The sequence below is a fragment of the Colobus angolensis genome, unplaced genomic scaffold (genome assembly GCF_000951035.1).
Source record: "Colobus angolensis palliatus isolate OR3802 unplaced genomic scaffold, Cang.pa_1.0 Scaffold7, whole genome shotgun sequence".
In the NCBI taxonomy this organism is placed as follows: domain Eukaryota; kingdom Metazoa; phylum Chordata; class Mammalia; order Primates; family Cercopithecidae; genus Colobus; species Colobus angolensis.
Genome location: NW_012120709.1, coordinates 24,662,024 through 24,678,413, shown reverse-complemented (window position 1 = coordinate 24,678,413; position 16,390 = coordinate 24,662,024). Strand labels below are relative to the sequence as shown.

At 43.1% G+C, this 16,390-nt stretch overlaps 1 protein-coding gene across 3 annotated transcripts in view; it reads left to right on the top strand.

Annotated features, from left to right (window-relative positions):
* Positions 1–271: 271 nt before the first annotated feature.
* AMICA1 (adhesion molecule, interacts with CXADR antigen 1) overlaps positions 272–16,390 on the top strand; it is a 34,061-nt gene continuing 17,942 nt past the window's right edge. The window contains exons 1-3 of one of the 3 annotated variants that reach the window (XM_011926873.1): positions 272–425; positions 13,075–13,137; positions 15,716–15,870. In XM_011926873.1, coding sequence (XP_011782263.1) covers positions 13,095–13,137; positions 15,716–15,870 — 198 coding nt within the window. In that variant the 5' untranslated portion in view covers positions 272–425; positions 13,075–13,094. Of the gene's footprint in view, positions 426–13,074; positions 13,138–14,916; positions 15,373–15,715; positions 15,871–16,390 lie in introns of those variants that run through there. The other 2 variants (XM_011926874.1, XM_011926876.1) reach the window with 2 other exon arrangements.

Genomic DNA, 16,390 nt, shown 5'->3' with positions numbered 1-16,390 from the left:
CATATCTTTAAGACAGAATGTTTTGTGTTAATATTACATTTATTGTATTTTGTTTGCATGAAATGGATTTCTTTCTCAGCACCTACTTGCCTGGTGCCATTCAAGCTCCTACCCTCAGAGGGCTTGTCATCTAAAAGGGAAGATGGCACCTGAAGAAGTCTGAGTGTGAGGTTCACTTCAGTAGGTTGAATTTGTCACCTCTTTTTAGAATGAAAGTATACATAAAAATTGGGTAATGATGACTGAAATGAGAACCTTGAGTTAGAGGTTCCTGTTTGCATCTCTGCAGCCACTCCAGAAGGCACGTGTTTGGTTTGCTCTGAGCCTAACCTAGAGTGCTCGCAGCAGTCTTTCAGTTGAGTTTGGGAACTGCAGCTGTGGGGAGATTTCAGTGCACTGCCTCTCCTGGGTGCTCTTCATCTTGGGTAAGCAGTTGCTTTGAATTTCTTAAGCCATTATTTGAACTTTTCTCATGCAGAAGTGTGCCAGTCCTGAAGGCTGGTTGAATTGGTAGTCTCTCAGGATTGTGAAGCCGTGATTGCAGAACTCTTGATCTCTGGAGGGGGATGTCATAAAGTAGTCTAGTGGGTGCTGTTTCAGTTACTGTCGTGTAGAGTAACTTAGGTGAATCTCCTCAGCAAAAAGAGGAGCAAAGTTTCCTCATAATAAGAGTATGTGACAGTGATGATGACAAGGCTTCAGCTTTAAGTCACCCATGCGTTTAGGTAGAGCTGTGACTGGCTGTTCTTGAGGTCACAGCAGAGCTCTTTCTTCACTATTTTTCTTTTTAGAAGACAGTTTTTAATTTTATTTTTAAACAAATTTCATTGTGTATATTTAAGGTTAAACAACATGATGTTGTGGGATACATGTAGATAGTAAAAAGTTTACTGTGGTGAAGCAGATTAATATATCCATCATTTTACATAGTTAAACCACTGTTTTTCTTCTCCCCATTATAGACATGCCAATATTTAACCTTTAGAAGCCCGAGACTTAAATCTCCCAAGAGAGCTAGACTACTGTCCATACTTGTTACACCCTCAGCACAGCCCTGACCTTGGGAAAGGCTCATACAGGATGGTTTAGGTATAACCTACTCTGAAGGAGGGAGCAGGAGTAAGGACCTCCAGGGTCCCATTCGTGTAGAGAGTTAACCGATATGACCTAGACTGTGTTACAGAAGCCATGTGACCTACCAGTCTGTATTCAATGGCTTAACAATGGAAAATGAGGGCACATTTTAAGAGGCATGGCTTAGCGTGGTTATATAGATTTGTAGACCTAAAAACAGCTGAGAACCCAAAAGTGCACAGCAGTATGCAGATGGATTGAGAGGACTCGGCACTGCAGGTGGGCAACACTCTGTGAGTGAAAGAAGGCTGTGCAGTTGTCTGTTTGCTCAGTGGTTAGTTGTCCTTACTAGGGACAAACACTGAGAGACCGCAGCTCTCCCTTATTTTGTCTCATGATGTTGTCATTTGGGGGGTAACTTTGGCATCTTGTATGGTAGTCTCATTGTGGCATGTCTCTTTTCCGAAGATGTTTTTTCTGTAGTAACTGCCAAGGAGAACAATTCCCCTACACTGTTTAGTAACTTTAAAAATTGACACATAATAATTACACATATTTATGGGGTACACAGGGGTGTTTTGATACATACAGTGTATAGTGATCGGATCAGACTAATTAGCATATCCATCATCTCAAACTTTTTTTCATTTATTTGTGTTAGGAACACTCAGTATCCTCCTTCTACCTCTTGGAAACTATGCATTGTTGTTAACCATAGCCATCTTAAAGTGGTATAGGACACTAGAATTTATTCTTCCTATCTAGCTGTAATTTTGTTTCTGTTGACAAATCTCTCCCTATGTCCCTTCCCCTCTAGTATCCTCTGTTCTACTTTTTACTTCTGTGAGAGCAATGTTTTTAGCTTCTACATATGAGTGAATACATTCAGTGTTTAAGTTTCTGTTCCCGGCTTATCTCACTTTACAGAATGTCTTCCAGTTCCATCTATGTTACTGTGAATCATAGATTTCATTCTTTTTAATGCTCAAATAATATTTCATTGTGTACATATATCACATTTTCTTTACCCATTTATCTATTGTTGAACACCTAGATTGATTCTATATTTTGGCTATTGTAATAAGTGCTGCAATAAACATAGGAGTGCAGATGTCTCTTCAATATACTGATTTCCTTTCCTTTGGATAAAGGTCCAGTGGTGGGATTGCTAGATCATATAGTAGTTTATTTGTAGTTTTTTGAGGGACCTCCATATTTTCCTGGCTAGTGACTAGCCAGGGCTGGTGTCATGGGTGGTAAGGGTATTTACCAAGACAGCCATAAGTAAAGAAAGGCAGACATATTAGAGAAGGTATGAAAATACCTTGCAAGGTTGCTGGGCAGCACAGCAGGGAAAGGGCTGTCTGCAAAGAGGCAGGGACTAGAGAGATGTTTTATAGGGTTGTGCTGGAGGGGGCTACCTGTGGAATGAGGTCACTGTGCCCACAGAGGTCATTGTGCCCTTGGGTAGTTTGGTTAGCTACTCTCAGAACAATTGTTCATTGTTCTTCCCCACCTGGGACCCTCCCCAACTTGGGGCCCCTTCCTCATTGTTGCTTGCTTATCAGGACTCTACATTCCACCCTTGGCAGAACAACAATGACAAATCTTTGGCACTGGGCAGAGGTCTCCTCTTCCAACTACTTCCTGCTGACCAGGGGCATAGAGTTCTCCCTACCTACGATTGTTGATCTGTCAAGAGACCCATCCTGGATTGTGGGACCTAGGATATTGGATTTTGCTGGAGGAAGGGTCTCATCAGAGAGGGGGAGCATGTCAAGGCAAAACTGGTGTCCAACTGAATTCAGGGGAGACTGGTAAAGGTAGCAGGCATCATTGGGGAGAGACTGATACCCCATTCACAGCATCATTTGAAGGTGAAACTGCTGAATTTTAGAAGATACAATTTTATTTCTTAAGCCAGTTACTGAAAAGGCGAAGAAAAACCTTTTGCAGTCTGACTATTTTTCCTTATTGAAAGCCCATTTAGATAACCTGGAAGTTACTTGATGAAAAAATGTTTGAATTTAAACACAGCATAGGGAACCGATTTTAGACAGATTATTATACCTTAATTACATACAACATTCCTTTTATAAATTTCTTTCATGAATTTTCTCATGACTTACACCGGTCATGACTATCTATGATAGGCTTGGACTTTCTGACTTGTCCTAAACTTCCCTCTTTCTTAACAATCAGTCATTTTACTTTATGACAAGAATTTACCACACAAGATCCATTCTTATATAAAATTTCTTTCTTTATAACTCTCCTTATCAAAAATACCTCTTCACCTTTATAACTTTCTTTTTCTTTTTTGTTTTATTATTTTTATTTTTATTTTTTTGAGACAGAGTCTCACTCTATCACCCAGGCTGGAGTGCAGTGGTGTGATCTCGGCTCACTGTAACCTCTGCTTCCTGAGTTCAAGTGATTCTTGTGCCTCAGCCTCCCAGGTAGCTGGGACTACAGGTACAAGCCACTATGCCTGGCTAATGTTTGTATTTTTAGTAGAGATGGGGTTTCACCCTGTTGACCAGGCTTGTCTTGAACTCCTGACCTCAAGTGACCCACCACCTTGGCCTCCCAAAGTGCTAAGATTACAGGCATGAGCCACCACACCTGGTCTTCACCTTTATAACTGGCTTTATGTCTCTCTTATTTCCTCATTCCTTTTACCTTGTTTTATATGTAACCTTTTTTTTTTTTTGAGATGGAGTCTCACTCTATCATCCAGGCTAGAGTGCAGTGGCATCATCTTAGCTCACTACAATCTCCACCTCGTGGGTTCAAGCGATTCTCCTGCCTCAGCCTCCCAAGTAGCTGGGACTACAGGTGTGTGCCACCACACCCAGCTAATTTTTGTATTTTTTTAGTAGAGACAGGGCTTTGCCATGTTGGCCAGGCTGATCTTGAACTCCTGACCACAGGTGATCTACATGCCTTGGCCTTCCAGAGTGCTGGGATTACGGGCGTGAGTTACCACGTCTGGCCTATATGTAATCTTTGAATTAGACAAAAAAAAATTTTCCTTTTGTTAGCAAGTTAAGGTTTATACTGTGTGTTGCTGTGCAAGTTCTGTGAAGGGGCCACATGTGAGGACATTATCCCCCCTCAAGAGATTTCTAGGTTGAATTTCTTGCTAGGGTGTGTCTGTATAAGTGTGGGCTATTTTTAAACCCCCGAGATAGGACTATCCAGGTTGAAGCTATTGGTTAAAGATTTAGGTAGCTTTCCTGGGAGAAAGGGGGATATTAGAGGGAAAGATGAATTCACAAGTTGGGTAAACATTAAGCAGGCACCCATCTTGGAAAGGATATTTTTGCCCCAAAGGGGTGTGGGGTATTTGGATATTACCAGGGACTGGTGGGAGATTGGTCATTGGTCCCTTAAATAATATAAAGGGGTATGGATTTTGGGGGGGGGTGCCACTTGTTCTCATTACCCAACAGGATTTGGAGGAGAGTTGCTCAGAGAAGATTAGTATAGAGTCACTACAAGTCATTTATGTAGCCAAAATGATAACCCCAAAATTTCTAAAAGGCAAAAATCTTTACTTGCTGATAGAGGGGAGAGTCAACTTTCCAAGCAGGTCGCAATAAAGACAGCATGACACCAACTGAATCTGTCTCCTCTCCCCTCCTTTTTCTGTTGTTTATTGAAAGGTAAACAAAAATCTCTCATTATTTTAAAATATTATGCAAAAATCTTGTCTAAGAGAGAAAGCAAAATTTCACCTTTGCATTAGTATATTATTAATGTTATATCCAATTCATAATAAAACCTTATATACAAATCTATACAATCATAGTTAGTTTGACCATAAGGTAAAATGTCCACACACCTCTCATAATTCTTTACAATTTCCTGTTAAACAAATAAATTCTCTGGAAAACCATTATTCAGACACATGGGCCCAGATTCTGGCCCTACATCAGTGTGCTTTTATTTCAGTGTTCGACCTACGGAAAAGCTATGTAATCCCCTTTAAATCTTAGCCAACTTGCTTGTACCTACAGAACTTTTCTCAAGATTAACCCTTCACAAACCCTTTTCAACTTGCTTAAACCATCAGTTTTGTCCCATTACTCTTTTTTTTTTTCTTTTGAGACAGAGTCTCACTCCGTCACCTAGGCTGGCATGCAGTGCCACAATCTCAGCTCACTGCAACCTCTGCCTCCCAAGTTCAAGTGATTCTCCTGCCTCAGCCTCCCAAGTAACTGGGATTACAGGCACTCAACACCACACGTGACTAATTGTTGTAGTTTTAGTAGAGATGGGGTTTTGCCATGTTGGCCAGGCTGGTCTCAAACTCCTGACCTCAAGTGATCTGCCCACCTCAGCCTCCCAAAGTTCTGGCATTACAGGCGTGAGCCACCATGCCCAGCTGTCCCATTACTCTTTTAGGTGAGGCCAATAGTTAAAACCCTCTGAGCTAGACAAAATTACATTCTCTTTAACAGAAACCCTATTCACATGACTTATTAATAACCTCCCACCAAAACACATTCTTTATTTACACTGTATTTATTTTTTAAAATCATTAGAGTCATGTGACCTAAAAGGGATTAAAGCTTCAATTTTTTCTGATAGTATGTTTGATTTTAGTTTCTTTAAACCAATTAATTAGAGCTCTTTTATATAAATACTACACACACAACACATATAAACACACAGACAGAAATGGAGAATCAAGACAAAATTCCATTGACTGAGAAGTTCTTAGAGGGAGAGCAGGGGCTTTTTGTTTGTTTATTTAGACGGAGTCTTGCTCTGTTGCCAGGTTGGAATGCAGTCGTGCAATCACAACTCACTGCAGCCTCAACCTCCTGAGCTCAAGTGATCCTCCCACTTCAGCCTCCTGAGTAGCTAGGACTACAGGTGCCTGCCACTATGCCCAGCTAATTTTTTTTATATATATATATAGACGGGGTTTCGCTAAGTTGCCCAGGCTGGTGTCAAACTCCTGGGCTCAAGTGATCTGTCCACTTCGGCCTCTCAAAGTGCTAGGATTATAGGCGTGAGCCACTGTGCCTGGCTAGCAGGGGCTTTTAAAACAATATCTGTATACATACAGCCCAAATATCATCTTTAATTAAATTGATTTCTGACTATGGAGTTCTCAAAATAAAAATCTCTTAAAAATCTTTTGTTACCAGATTTTAGCCAAGACAAACGGCCAATATTTCTGGCTTTTGAATCTTTACCTAAAGGTAACCTCCTATGTGAAATTAATAAACCTTAAGTAAGGGGATAACTTAAATACGGACACACAAGGTCCATGTATGTCTGGAGACACAAGGTGTCTCCAAAGAGATGGTAAGCAATTTACGAGATCTAGAATTGCCCCAAAGGTAACTCAGAGAAAAAAATTTCAAGACAGGAAATTAGTTGCTGTCCATGGAAGGGAAAAGAATCAATAAATGATTAAACCACAAAAGACTCACTTTTGAAGCCAGGAATTGAACCCAGAGCACCACTCTGAGAGGGCAAAGCCCTAGTAGTTGAGCTACAGCAGGGGTCCCCAATCCCTGGGCAGTAGACTGGCACTGGTCCATGGCCTGTTAGGAACCGAACCGCTTAGCAGGAGGTAAGTGGCAGGCAGACAAGCAAGCATTACTGCCTGAGCTCTGCCTCCTTTCAGATTAGCAACGGTATTAGATTCTCATAGGAGTGTGAACCCTATTTTGAACTGCACATGTGAGGGATCTAGGTTTCATGCTTCTTATGATAATCTAATGCCTGGTGATCTGAGGTGGAACAGTTTCATCCCCAAATCATCCTCCACCCTCCCTGGTCTGTGGAAAAATTGTCTTCCATGAAACGGGTCCCTGGTGCCAAAAAGATTGGGGACCAGTGACCTATAGTGCAAGGTGACTGCTGTTGTTTTTTCCAGGAGGAGTTTAGAGCATTTACAAGCTTGCAAAGAATTTTAACTGCTCAAGAGAACTTTCTAGGACTAGCCATATTATTACACACTTTCTTTTAATTTAGCCTTTTCCTTTAAATGTTGTACTCAATTCCAACAGTGACTCAGTCTTAAAGCCTGTTAAACTCCAGATAGTGATTTTCCAGATTTTTACCATATAGGCAAAAGGTAGTCCCAGAAAGGGGGAGAGGAGGCGTCTCCATGTCAGGCAGCTCTTGAACTCAAAGGGGAAATGGACAATTTTACTTGCCACTTCCAGAGTCACCCTTGGCTTTGTTTTGTTGTGATTTGGAATTCAGCCGGGGCAGCAAGCCCACTTCAGTTTAAGGCCTTCAGGGGCTAGAATTCTGTCCTCAGGGCCTTTCAGCCCTCAGAACAGTCCCATTTTCAGCAGCTGAGCTTGTGGCAGAGGGGGCAAGCTGTGAAGGGCTTTTTCCCATGTATCCCACTGGGGCAGTTTGCCTTCCAGTGGCCTGGCCATCTGCACTGAGGGCACTTACCTGGAGGAGTGTCCTTAGGGCAACTGGAGGGGGCTAAGGGCTTCTAAATCAGCCAACAATTGAGCCTGCCTTTCGTCCCTGCATTTTTCTTTCTCCTTAGCCCTGCCCTCCTCATTCTGCTCTTGGTTGTAAAAGACTGATGAGGCTAAGTTGAGGATTTTTTTGCATAGGGGCCATGCTGTATTACACAAGAAAGTTAGGTGTTTCTTTTTGAGAGTCTGAGGGTTAAATTTGTCTCAATGTTTTAGGATGCAATGCAGAGGTGAGTCTGAAGGAACAGGCGGGATTTGTCCCATGCTGGGACTGGAAAATGATCAGCCAGCCTCTGGGGGCTAGTGTCTGCTGGGGACACAAACTGCTTTCTCTCGGGGCTTCTCGCTGAGGAAACGTGTTCCACTCACATCCACTGATGGACTTGGGTGCACTTTCTAAAGGGCATCCCAGCTATCAGAAAGACCTCTCGGCACTGGGGCCTTGCACCGGATGATTGGTTCAGGTATGAGGACGGGAGGGGAATGGGGAGACTCACTGCTCTGAGGTTGCTTGAGCTCACCTAGTTTGGGAACATCCAGAGCAGGAGGTCTGCCTGTCTTCAGGGTGAGAATTTAGAGTGAGAAAGAGGGGGGTGTGAGTCCCCCAAACCACGTGTGCCAATTGTGACACATAGAGGGACTTTTGACCAGAAAAGGTAGAAGAGGGTTTTCCTCTCTCCCGGGCAAGGCAGACAAGACTCTTCAGCCCCTGGCCTTCAGGCCACACCAGGAAGTGGCCCTGGCCAGTTGTCATAAGTTGCCAGAGGGATACTAGAGTTTGTTTCCATTGAAAACTGAAAAGAAAAGCAAACTCTGGTTGGGTGACGACTTCTCACCAGGACCTTCTGGTCCACTGGGGAGTGGCCCTGGCCAGGACCTTCAGTTGTCTCCAAACTTGGATGCTGTGCACCGAGACATTGGAGTTGGAGGAGAGGCAAGGGAGAGAGTAGGGGAGAGGTCCCCAAGCAATCCCCTTTTGGATCACCAAAATGTTGTGGGTAGTGACTAGCTAGAGCCGACGTCACTGGCAGCAAATGTATTTACCAAGACAGTCATAGGAAAGAAGGCAGATTTATTAGAGAAGGTATGAAAATACGTTGCAAGGTTGTAATGGGCAGCACAGCAGAGAAAGCGCTGTCTGCAAAGAGGCAGAGGCTGAAGGGAAGTTTTATAGGGTGGTGCTGGAGGGGGCTACCTGTGAAAGAGGTCATTTTGCCCATAGAAGTCATTATGCCCTCAGGTTGATTAGCTGTGTCTCAGAACAGTCGTTCATTGTTCTTCTGCACTTGGGCCCTCCCCGAACCGGGGCCCCTCCTCATTGTTGCTTACTTATCAGGACTACACACATACTGTTCTCCATAGTGGCTGTGCTACTTTGCATTCCTACCAACAATGTGTAACAGTCCCCTTTTCTCTGCATCCTCACCAGCATTTGTGTGCGTGTGTGTGTTTGTCTTTTTGATAATAACCACCCTAACTGGAGTGAAACGATAACTCATTGTGGGTTTCATCTGCATTTCCGTGATTACTGATATTGAGAATTTTTTTTCATATATATGTTGGCCATTTGTATGTCTTCTTTTGAGAAATGTCTGTTCAGACCATTTGCCCATTTTTAACCCCCCTACACTATTAGTAATAGAAAAGAAGATCCTGATAGTCATAACCCCCTAGAAAGACAGAAGGTATTTGCCAGAATTTATATTGTGAAAGAACCATGAGCTCAGGTCAAAATATTTGGCCAACAGATGAGGTAACTTACTATGGAGAATTATCTCAAAACATCTGCTGAGGAGATAAATTAGTATCTGGAAAGAGAAGGAAGTAGGGTAGAAGCTGAGAATTTCAATGATGTCTCTTATCAAGATGCTTAAGGTGCTTCTGAATATTTTTGCTGGATTTTTTAAAAAATGGAGATTCATTTTATTTATCTATATGTGAAATCGGAATTTTGTTATTCAGCTAAATGTGTACAAAAATTCAGAATTTGTGTGTGTTGGTGAATATATAGAGAGGAATTTGCAAATATCTGTCAACTAACTAGGAAATTCAAACTCAGATAGTGTTCTTGGTAAATGTCCAAGGTGTTATGAACTCATTTGACAAGTAGTTACTGAGCATGTCCCTGTACGTCACACCACGCTGGCCCTGGAAGGGTGGTGGCTCATGGGCATGGCTCTTGGCTTCATGGAGCTTATAGTGTTGGGAGTGGAGGTAGAGAGCAGGTCTTAATTAAATGAGCACCCAAATAAATAGACATAGTGGCTCATACCCTAAAGGAAAGGTAGAGGTACTATTAAGACATGTGGCTGCTGGGCGTGGTAGCTTACACCTGTAGTCCCAGCACTTTGGTAGGTTGAGGTGGGCAGATCACCTGAGGTGGAGAGTTTGAGACCAGCATGGCCAGCATGGTGAAACCCTGTCTCTACTAAAAATACAAAGTTAGCCGGGCATGGTGGCACATGCCTGTAATCCCAGCTACTCAGGAGGCTGAGGCAGAAGAATCACTTGAACCTGGAAGGCAGAGGTTGCAGTGAGCCCAGATCACGCCATTGCACTCCAGCCTACGCAACAAACTGAAACTCCATCTCAAAAAAAAAAAGACATGTGGCTTGGGGACCCGTCCTGGGATGGATGGTTGAGGAGAGGTTTCCCGAGGAGATGACATTTAACTTGAGATGTGAGCGATGAGCAGGTGTTAACTGGGTGAAGGCCTGAGCAAGGCAGATTGGAAGACCATTCAGTCAGGCGGAACAGATTAATCTTCTTTTGACAAATAAAGTTCAGAAAAGCTTTGCTCTAAAATATTGGTTACTTTCTCAAATGTGGAGGAACAGCATAGTGTAGCAAAGACACAGGCTCGGATCCAGGATGCCTGGGTTTGAATCCTCGCTCTGCCACTTGCTCTGTGTTCTCAGGCAAGTCACGTTGCCATTCTCTGCCTCATTTCCTCATCTGTAAAACCTCATGGGGTTGTTGTGAGGATTAAATCAGTTAATGTGTAAAGCACCCAGGGCCTGGCATTAACCTTCTCTGCTTTATTACATATCAACTACTGATTACTAGTGTGCTGCTCTAATAAGAAAAAGGTCTGATCTTTTAATATTGAAAACAAGGCCCAGTGATTTCCCCAAAGATCAAAGAGTTAGTTAAAGGAAGTTCTGAGCCCAGAAGAGCGTTTAAAAAAAACTCTTAGTAATTTTTCCGCTAAAATCATTGCTTCTCTCTTCACCGAGTTCTAATGGTGCGTTTGAGTATGTAGGACTGACAATGAGTGTCTTCTATTCATGATACTTATGTTTCTTAGAATTTGTTTGAAGATGGTTTGGGTGTGGCTCTGAGTTACTCAGGTTTAGTGCCGAGATTCAGAATCTTTTTAGAGTCGCTGGCTTCCTCTTAGAATAGAGTGGAGCGGGGGCTGCTGCAAGATGCCTTTAAGTTGATTTCAACTTAATGGTCACATTGTCAGCTATGAGCATTTATTCAGTATATGCCAGGCATTTTACCGGCACTGTAACACGGTACCAGGATACACGTATAAACAAGGCATGTATGGTGCTACCTTTTAGAGTCTGCAGACTTGAGTTGGTGGCAGACACATAAATTCATCATTACTCCTCCTTGCAGTTGGTGAGCTGCTGGGGGAATGTCCCACTGCTAAGTGCTGTTTTCTGGGCAGAGGAGGGAGCACAACCAACTCCCTGGGGAAGGCAACAGATGTCCCAGATGTGATGAACTAACGTTAGGACATACCATAAAGGAAGCCTCTTATGACCCTCATCCATGTATGTATGGGGCAAGGTGGGTGGCATGGAGCAGGAATGGGGTTTTGGTTATGTTGAGAGAGGTCTGTGTTTTCATTAGAGCTTCTTTCGTTTAGGGGAATCTATGTGACTCCTGGTATATCTCGCTCAGTGTAATTATTATCCACATTGTTACAACAAGGTTCAAAAATGGAAACTTAAGTTTTCAGTTCATTCTGATTCATCATTTGCCATTCTTAAGAAGGTAGAAGCTCAGAACCTGAAATCTCCCCTAAAGCTACAAACTCTGTTTCTGACTCTTATCTATATAAAGAATCTTCCATGGTAATGCTTCCCATTTTCAAAGCACTGTTATCTACATTATCCTATTAGATCCTTTTGTTATCAATCCTTTTTAATGGCAAGGAAACAGGTTCAGCAAGATCAGCTGACCTCTCTGTGTAAGTGGGACCTAAGGTAGGAACTTCCTTGAATAACTTAATTCTAATTTTCCAGGTAGAGGATTTTGTTGATTGGAAAATACGATTAAGGAAGGTCTTAAGTAATCAATTTTTATTAATTAAAATGGCTACCATATGTGCCAGATGTCCCAGCAGAGCTGGGCGGGGTACTTTGCTGTTATTGCAAAAAACACATCGTTCCTCTTAGCAGATCCTGAGGTGGAATCTCGCCAGTGGCCGGGTGGCCGGGGGTAAAGACTGCGGCAGAGACCAGGCGCAGTAGTAGGTGGGAAGCGAACACTGGTTGCACTGTAACTCCTGAGAGTCAGGGTTCTTCTGTTTAGCTGAGAAAATCTGGGGGTAGTTTGTAGAACGGTGAATCCCTTTCCAGGGACTGGTGAATGCAATGAAATGAATACTACAGAGATAACATGCATATAAAACACATACTTTTGTCCAATGCACAGCCCAATTCTCATTCTAGCCACACTGCCCTGCCTTTAAAAAGTTAAAAAAAAAAAAAGATAAAAAGTTCACCGTGGGCCAGGCGCAGTGGCCCATGCCTATAATCCCAACACTTTGGGAGGCTGAGGTGGAGGATCACTTAAGCCCAGGAGTTTGAGACCAGCTTGGGCAACACAGAGAGACCTCTCTACTGCTAACAAGAAAACAAAAAAACAAACAAAAAACAACAAAAAAAAAATTAGCAAGCGTGGTGTAACATGCCTGTAGTCCCAGCTACTCGGGGGGCTGAGATAAGAAGGTTGCTTGAGCCCTGGAGATCACGTCACTGCACCCCAGCCTGGGCAACACAGTGAGACTCTGTTCCTGCCCCCCCACCTCTTCCTCCCAAAAAAGCAGTAATTCTAATTTAGGTGGAGAGATGGGGGAAAATTTCAGACTGGATATCCTGTAATTTTTTGTTTGTGTGAAACACACGGGTAGTGGAAGGTCTAGGGTTGTCATCTCAAGGGCATCCTGCAATCATTTGCTTTTTTTTCCTCTATAAAAGCAACTTTCATCTAATCTTGCCTTACGGCCAATCTAAAGCAGCCCCCAAGTGACTCTTCAAACACTACTCTGTTTTGTTGCATCATAGCACTTATTGACATCTGGTATTTTCTTATTCATTCATTCATTTGCTTCTTTTTTCCCCACCTCCTGCTACAAGCAAACTGCAAATGAGCTGGGACCTCGTCTTGTTTTTCTTGTTCAATGCTGCATACCAGTGTCTCAAACAGAGGCTGCTCCATATAGTCCTTCACTATTGGTTTTTTAAGTTAATGAACTTCTCTTGACATGATTTTCTGATTTTTGTTCTTTTATCTTAAGGTCTGAAAGTTGAGAGCAGCATGTTTTGCCTACTGAAACTCATCCTGCTGCCAGTGTTACTGGGTAAGTAGAAGCTAAGGGACTGTGTGGGGTATTTGATTTCTCCTAAGTTCTGTGCATTATTAAAAGCCAATTTTATATATTTTCAATTCCCCTGGGTTTCTTGAAGATGGAAATCCTAATGTGGAACTTCACAGTTTTGTTGAAGCAGCTGTTTTTGAAGCCAGCTAGCTTATGGTTTCTTGGGAAGCTGAATCTTCCTGTTTCCATTAGAAACAGAATGGCTTTGGGTCCTAAAGGGTGTTCTGGGACCCTCTTACGTGACAAAAAGAAAGTTTCTCTGTGGCATTCCTGCACTTTAAATTGTTTTCTTTAAAACCACAGTTTGCCTTGAATCAGGAACTGAAATTACCAAAGAGAGACCCAGAGCTGTTTTCATGCTACAGCCATGCTAGGGTTCTTGTGGTTCCTCAAATTCACTGAGCTCTTTCCCAATTTGTGGTGGTTTCCTTTGCCTGGAACCTTCCTCCTAACACTTCACTCTAGCAAGCCCGCCCAAGGCTTCCTTACCCTTCAGGTTTCCCCTTATGCTCCACTTACTTCTGAGGAGCCTGACCTGGCCATCTCCTCGGACCAGATTAGTCTCCTCTTTACGCCTCCACCTAAGTGCTGGGCTTCTTGTTGCTCATCTCCACTGGTTTCCAGGTTTTCATACTTTCCCCCATGCTTTTTTCTTTATCCCATGGGTGTAGTGCTGGAAGGAGAAGAAATTAATCAGGTGCTTTGCTCTCATAGCCTTTTCTTTTTCTCTTTATCATCATTTTTTGAACTTTGGACAGTGATGTAAACCCTGCCTCAGCAAAGTATATAACAGGGTTGCCTTTGTTCCTATTCTAGGCAATACAGAGTGTGTACAAACATGCACAAATGCACGCACACCAAAATGGTGTTCATTAGAGAATTTTTCTTTTCTTTTTTTTTTTTTTTTTGAGACAGAGTCTCGCTCTGTTGCCCAGGCTGGAGTGCAGTGGCCGGATCTCAGCTCACTGCAAGCTCCGCCTCCCGGGTTTAGGCCATTCTCCTACCTCAGCCCTCCGAGTAGCTGGGACTACAGGCACCCGCCACCTCGCCCTGCTCGTTTTTGTATTTTTTAGTAGAGACGGGGTTCCACCGTGTAAGCCAGGATGGTCTCGATCTCCTGACCTCGTGATCCGCCTGTCTCGGCCTCCCAAAGTTCTGGGATTATAGGCTTGAGCCACCGCGCCTGGCCCATTAGAGAATTTTTCTCAAAGAAGCAGGGTTATAATGATCTCAGAAGGTATATAGACATTTTCCCAGAGATCTGTGGAGCAGCCTGCAGGTTTTTGCCCTCCAATCCAGAAAGCCACTAGTGCAACCCCTGTATGTGGTGACTTGGTGGCACTGGGGGTTTTGTAGTTTTTGTGGAGAGGTTTTCTTTTCTTGCAGAAAATCTCATCTTCTTCAGCTGTTTCTCTACTAAGATTGCCCTTCAAACATCAGTTTCTGTTTGCTTTGGTTGCTGTTGTTGCTTCCTAGCGGTTCTTCATTTAATTCTACGCACAGTGTTCTTAGTATTAAATTCGCTTATTACACTTTCAACCACACGTGGAGTTGCTCAATTCTTCCTTACAGGAAAATTCCAAATATTTGTTGGAGCTAATTTTGATTTCTTTCAAAATAGTTCCCTCTGAAGGGTTTAGAGTTGATGTTTTCTTTTGTGTCCTCGCTGCTGTGTGAGCCTGCTGCTGGGCAGGAAGTTAACACTCTTCTCTCAGGGAAACAGCTTGCATGAAAAGACTGGCACATTTTCTGTTCATTTCCATCACTTGGCTCTTCTCTGATATGAACTGGGCAGCATCTAAATGTATCTTTCTTGATTTTGTTGTCTCTTTGCATAGAGCATATCATGTGAAAACAGAAATATCCATGCAGTGTTTTTTTCTTGTAGTGACCTCTTGAAATTGCTAGAGCAACATAGAGATAATGGACAGGGGTCCCTGTGTGAAGCACCTAGAGGCTGGAAAGCTGATGGCAAAGCTGGAGGGGTGAGGCAGGGAGAGGACAAACACAGTGGAAATGCAGGAGGAAAGCTATGCTCTGTGGTGGCCTAATTATAAGGACCTGCCCTACAGCCAGAATCAGCCAGCAAATGCAGAAATAAGCTTTTGTAAAGGAACTAAAAGACAAAGAGGAAGTAGACAAAAGGTCCTTTTTTTCAGTGAGGGGACCAGTGGGAGACTTAAGAGCAAGGAACATCCCATTTCCTGGTGAGTGGAGGTGGGTGTCTAAATTGATGATCAGAAAGGAGAGACTTCCAGGGTTTCCCTTATTTCTTTAGAATGGTTGGGAGGAAGAATTCCAGAAAAGCGTAAGGGACTAGATAGGAGGAGGGAACCAGACAGCATGTGTTGTAGTATGAAGATTGCAGAACCCTTCTGATGAGCCATACAGGTAACTAGAGGACAGGGATGCCATGCTGCCTTTGAACACGCCTCTGAGGACTTTGTCTATGTTGGATCATCCAGGGAGAGGGGTGTTTAATACTCCATGATTGAAATTGATTTTTGTTGTTGAGAGTATTTGTCTAAATGATGTGTCCTCTTGCCTTTGACTTCCATAGATTATTCCTTGGGCCTGAATGACTTGAATGTTTCCCCCGCTGAGTTAACAGTCCATGTGGGTGATTCAGCTCTGATGGGATGTGTTTTCCAGAGCACAGAAGACAAATGCATATTCAAGATAGACTGGATTCTCTCATCAGGAGAGCATGCCAAGGTAACGCGGGGGAAACATCATTATGTAATAGAAGCCCCTGACTGCTGGTGTCAGGACAGAGTGGTGTGAGAGTCAGGCATCAGGTGCCACCAGGAGGTGTTGCAAGAGCCAGGGCTTTGGAGATGATCAGAACTGGGCCTCGCACTAGCTCAGGAACTTGGCTATGTTATCAGCTGGGTAAGTAAGTTACTCAACTTTGCTGATCTTAGCTTCCTGAGCTGTGAAGAGGAAGGCAATTACAATAATGGTAATGCTTACCTTTCAAGTAGTTAAGGGGCTAATGGGAGACACACACATGAAATGAGAGGTTCCTTGTTCTTGCACATGAAATTCTTTTAGTTTCCTTCCTTTATCTTTACCCTTTGTTAAGTAGCAGAAGCGGGTGAGAGGGGTAAATTCCAAGGTTCTAGAAAGGAGAGCTCTGACCTAGGCATAAGAACTATACCACAGTGATCTTTTTTGGGGTGGGGAGGAGGACAGATTATTTCAGTGTTTCACTGCTCCATTTATGTGCTGGGGA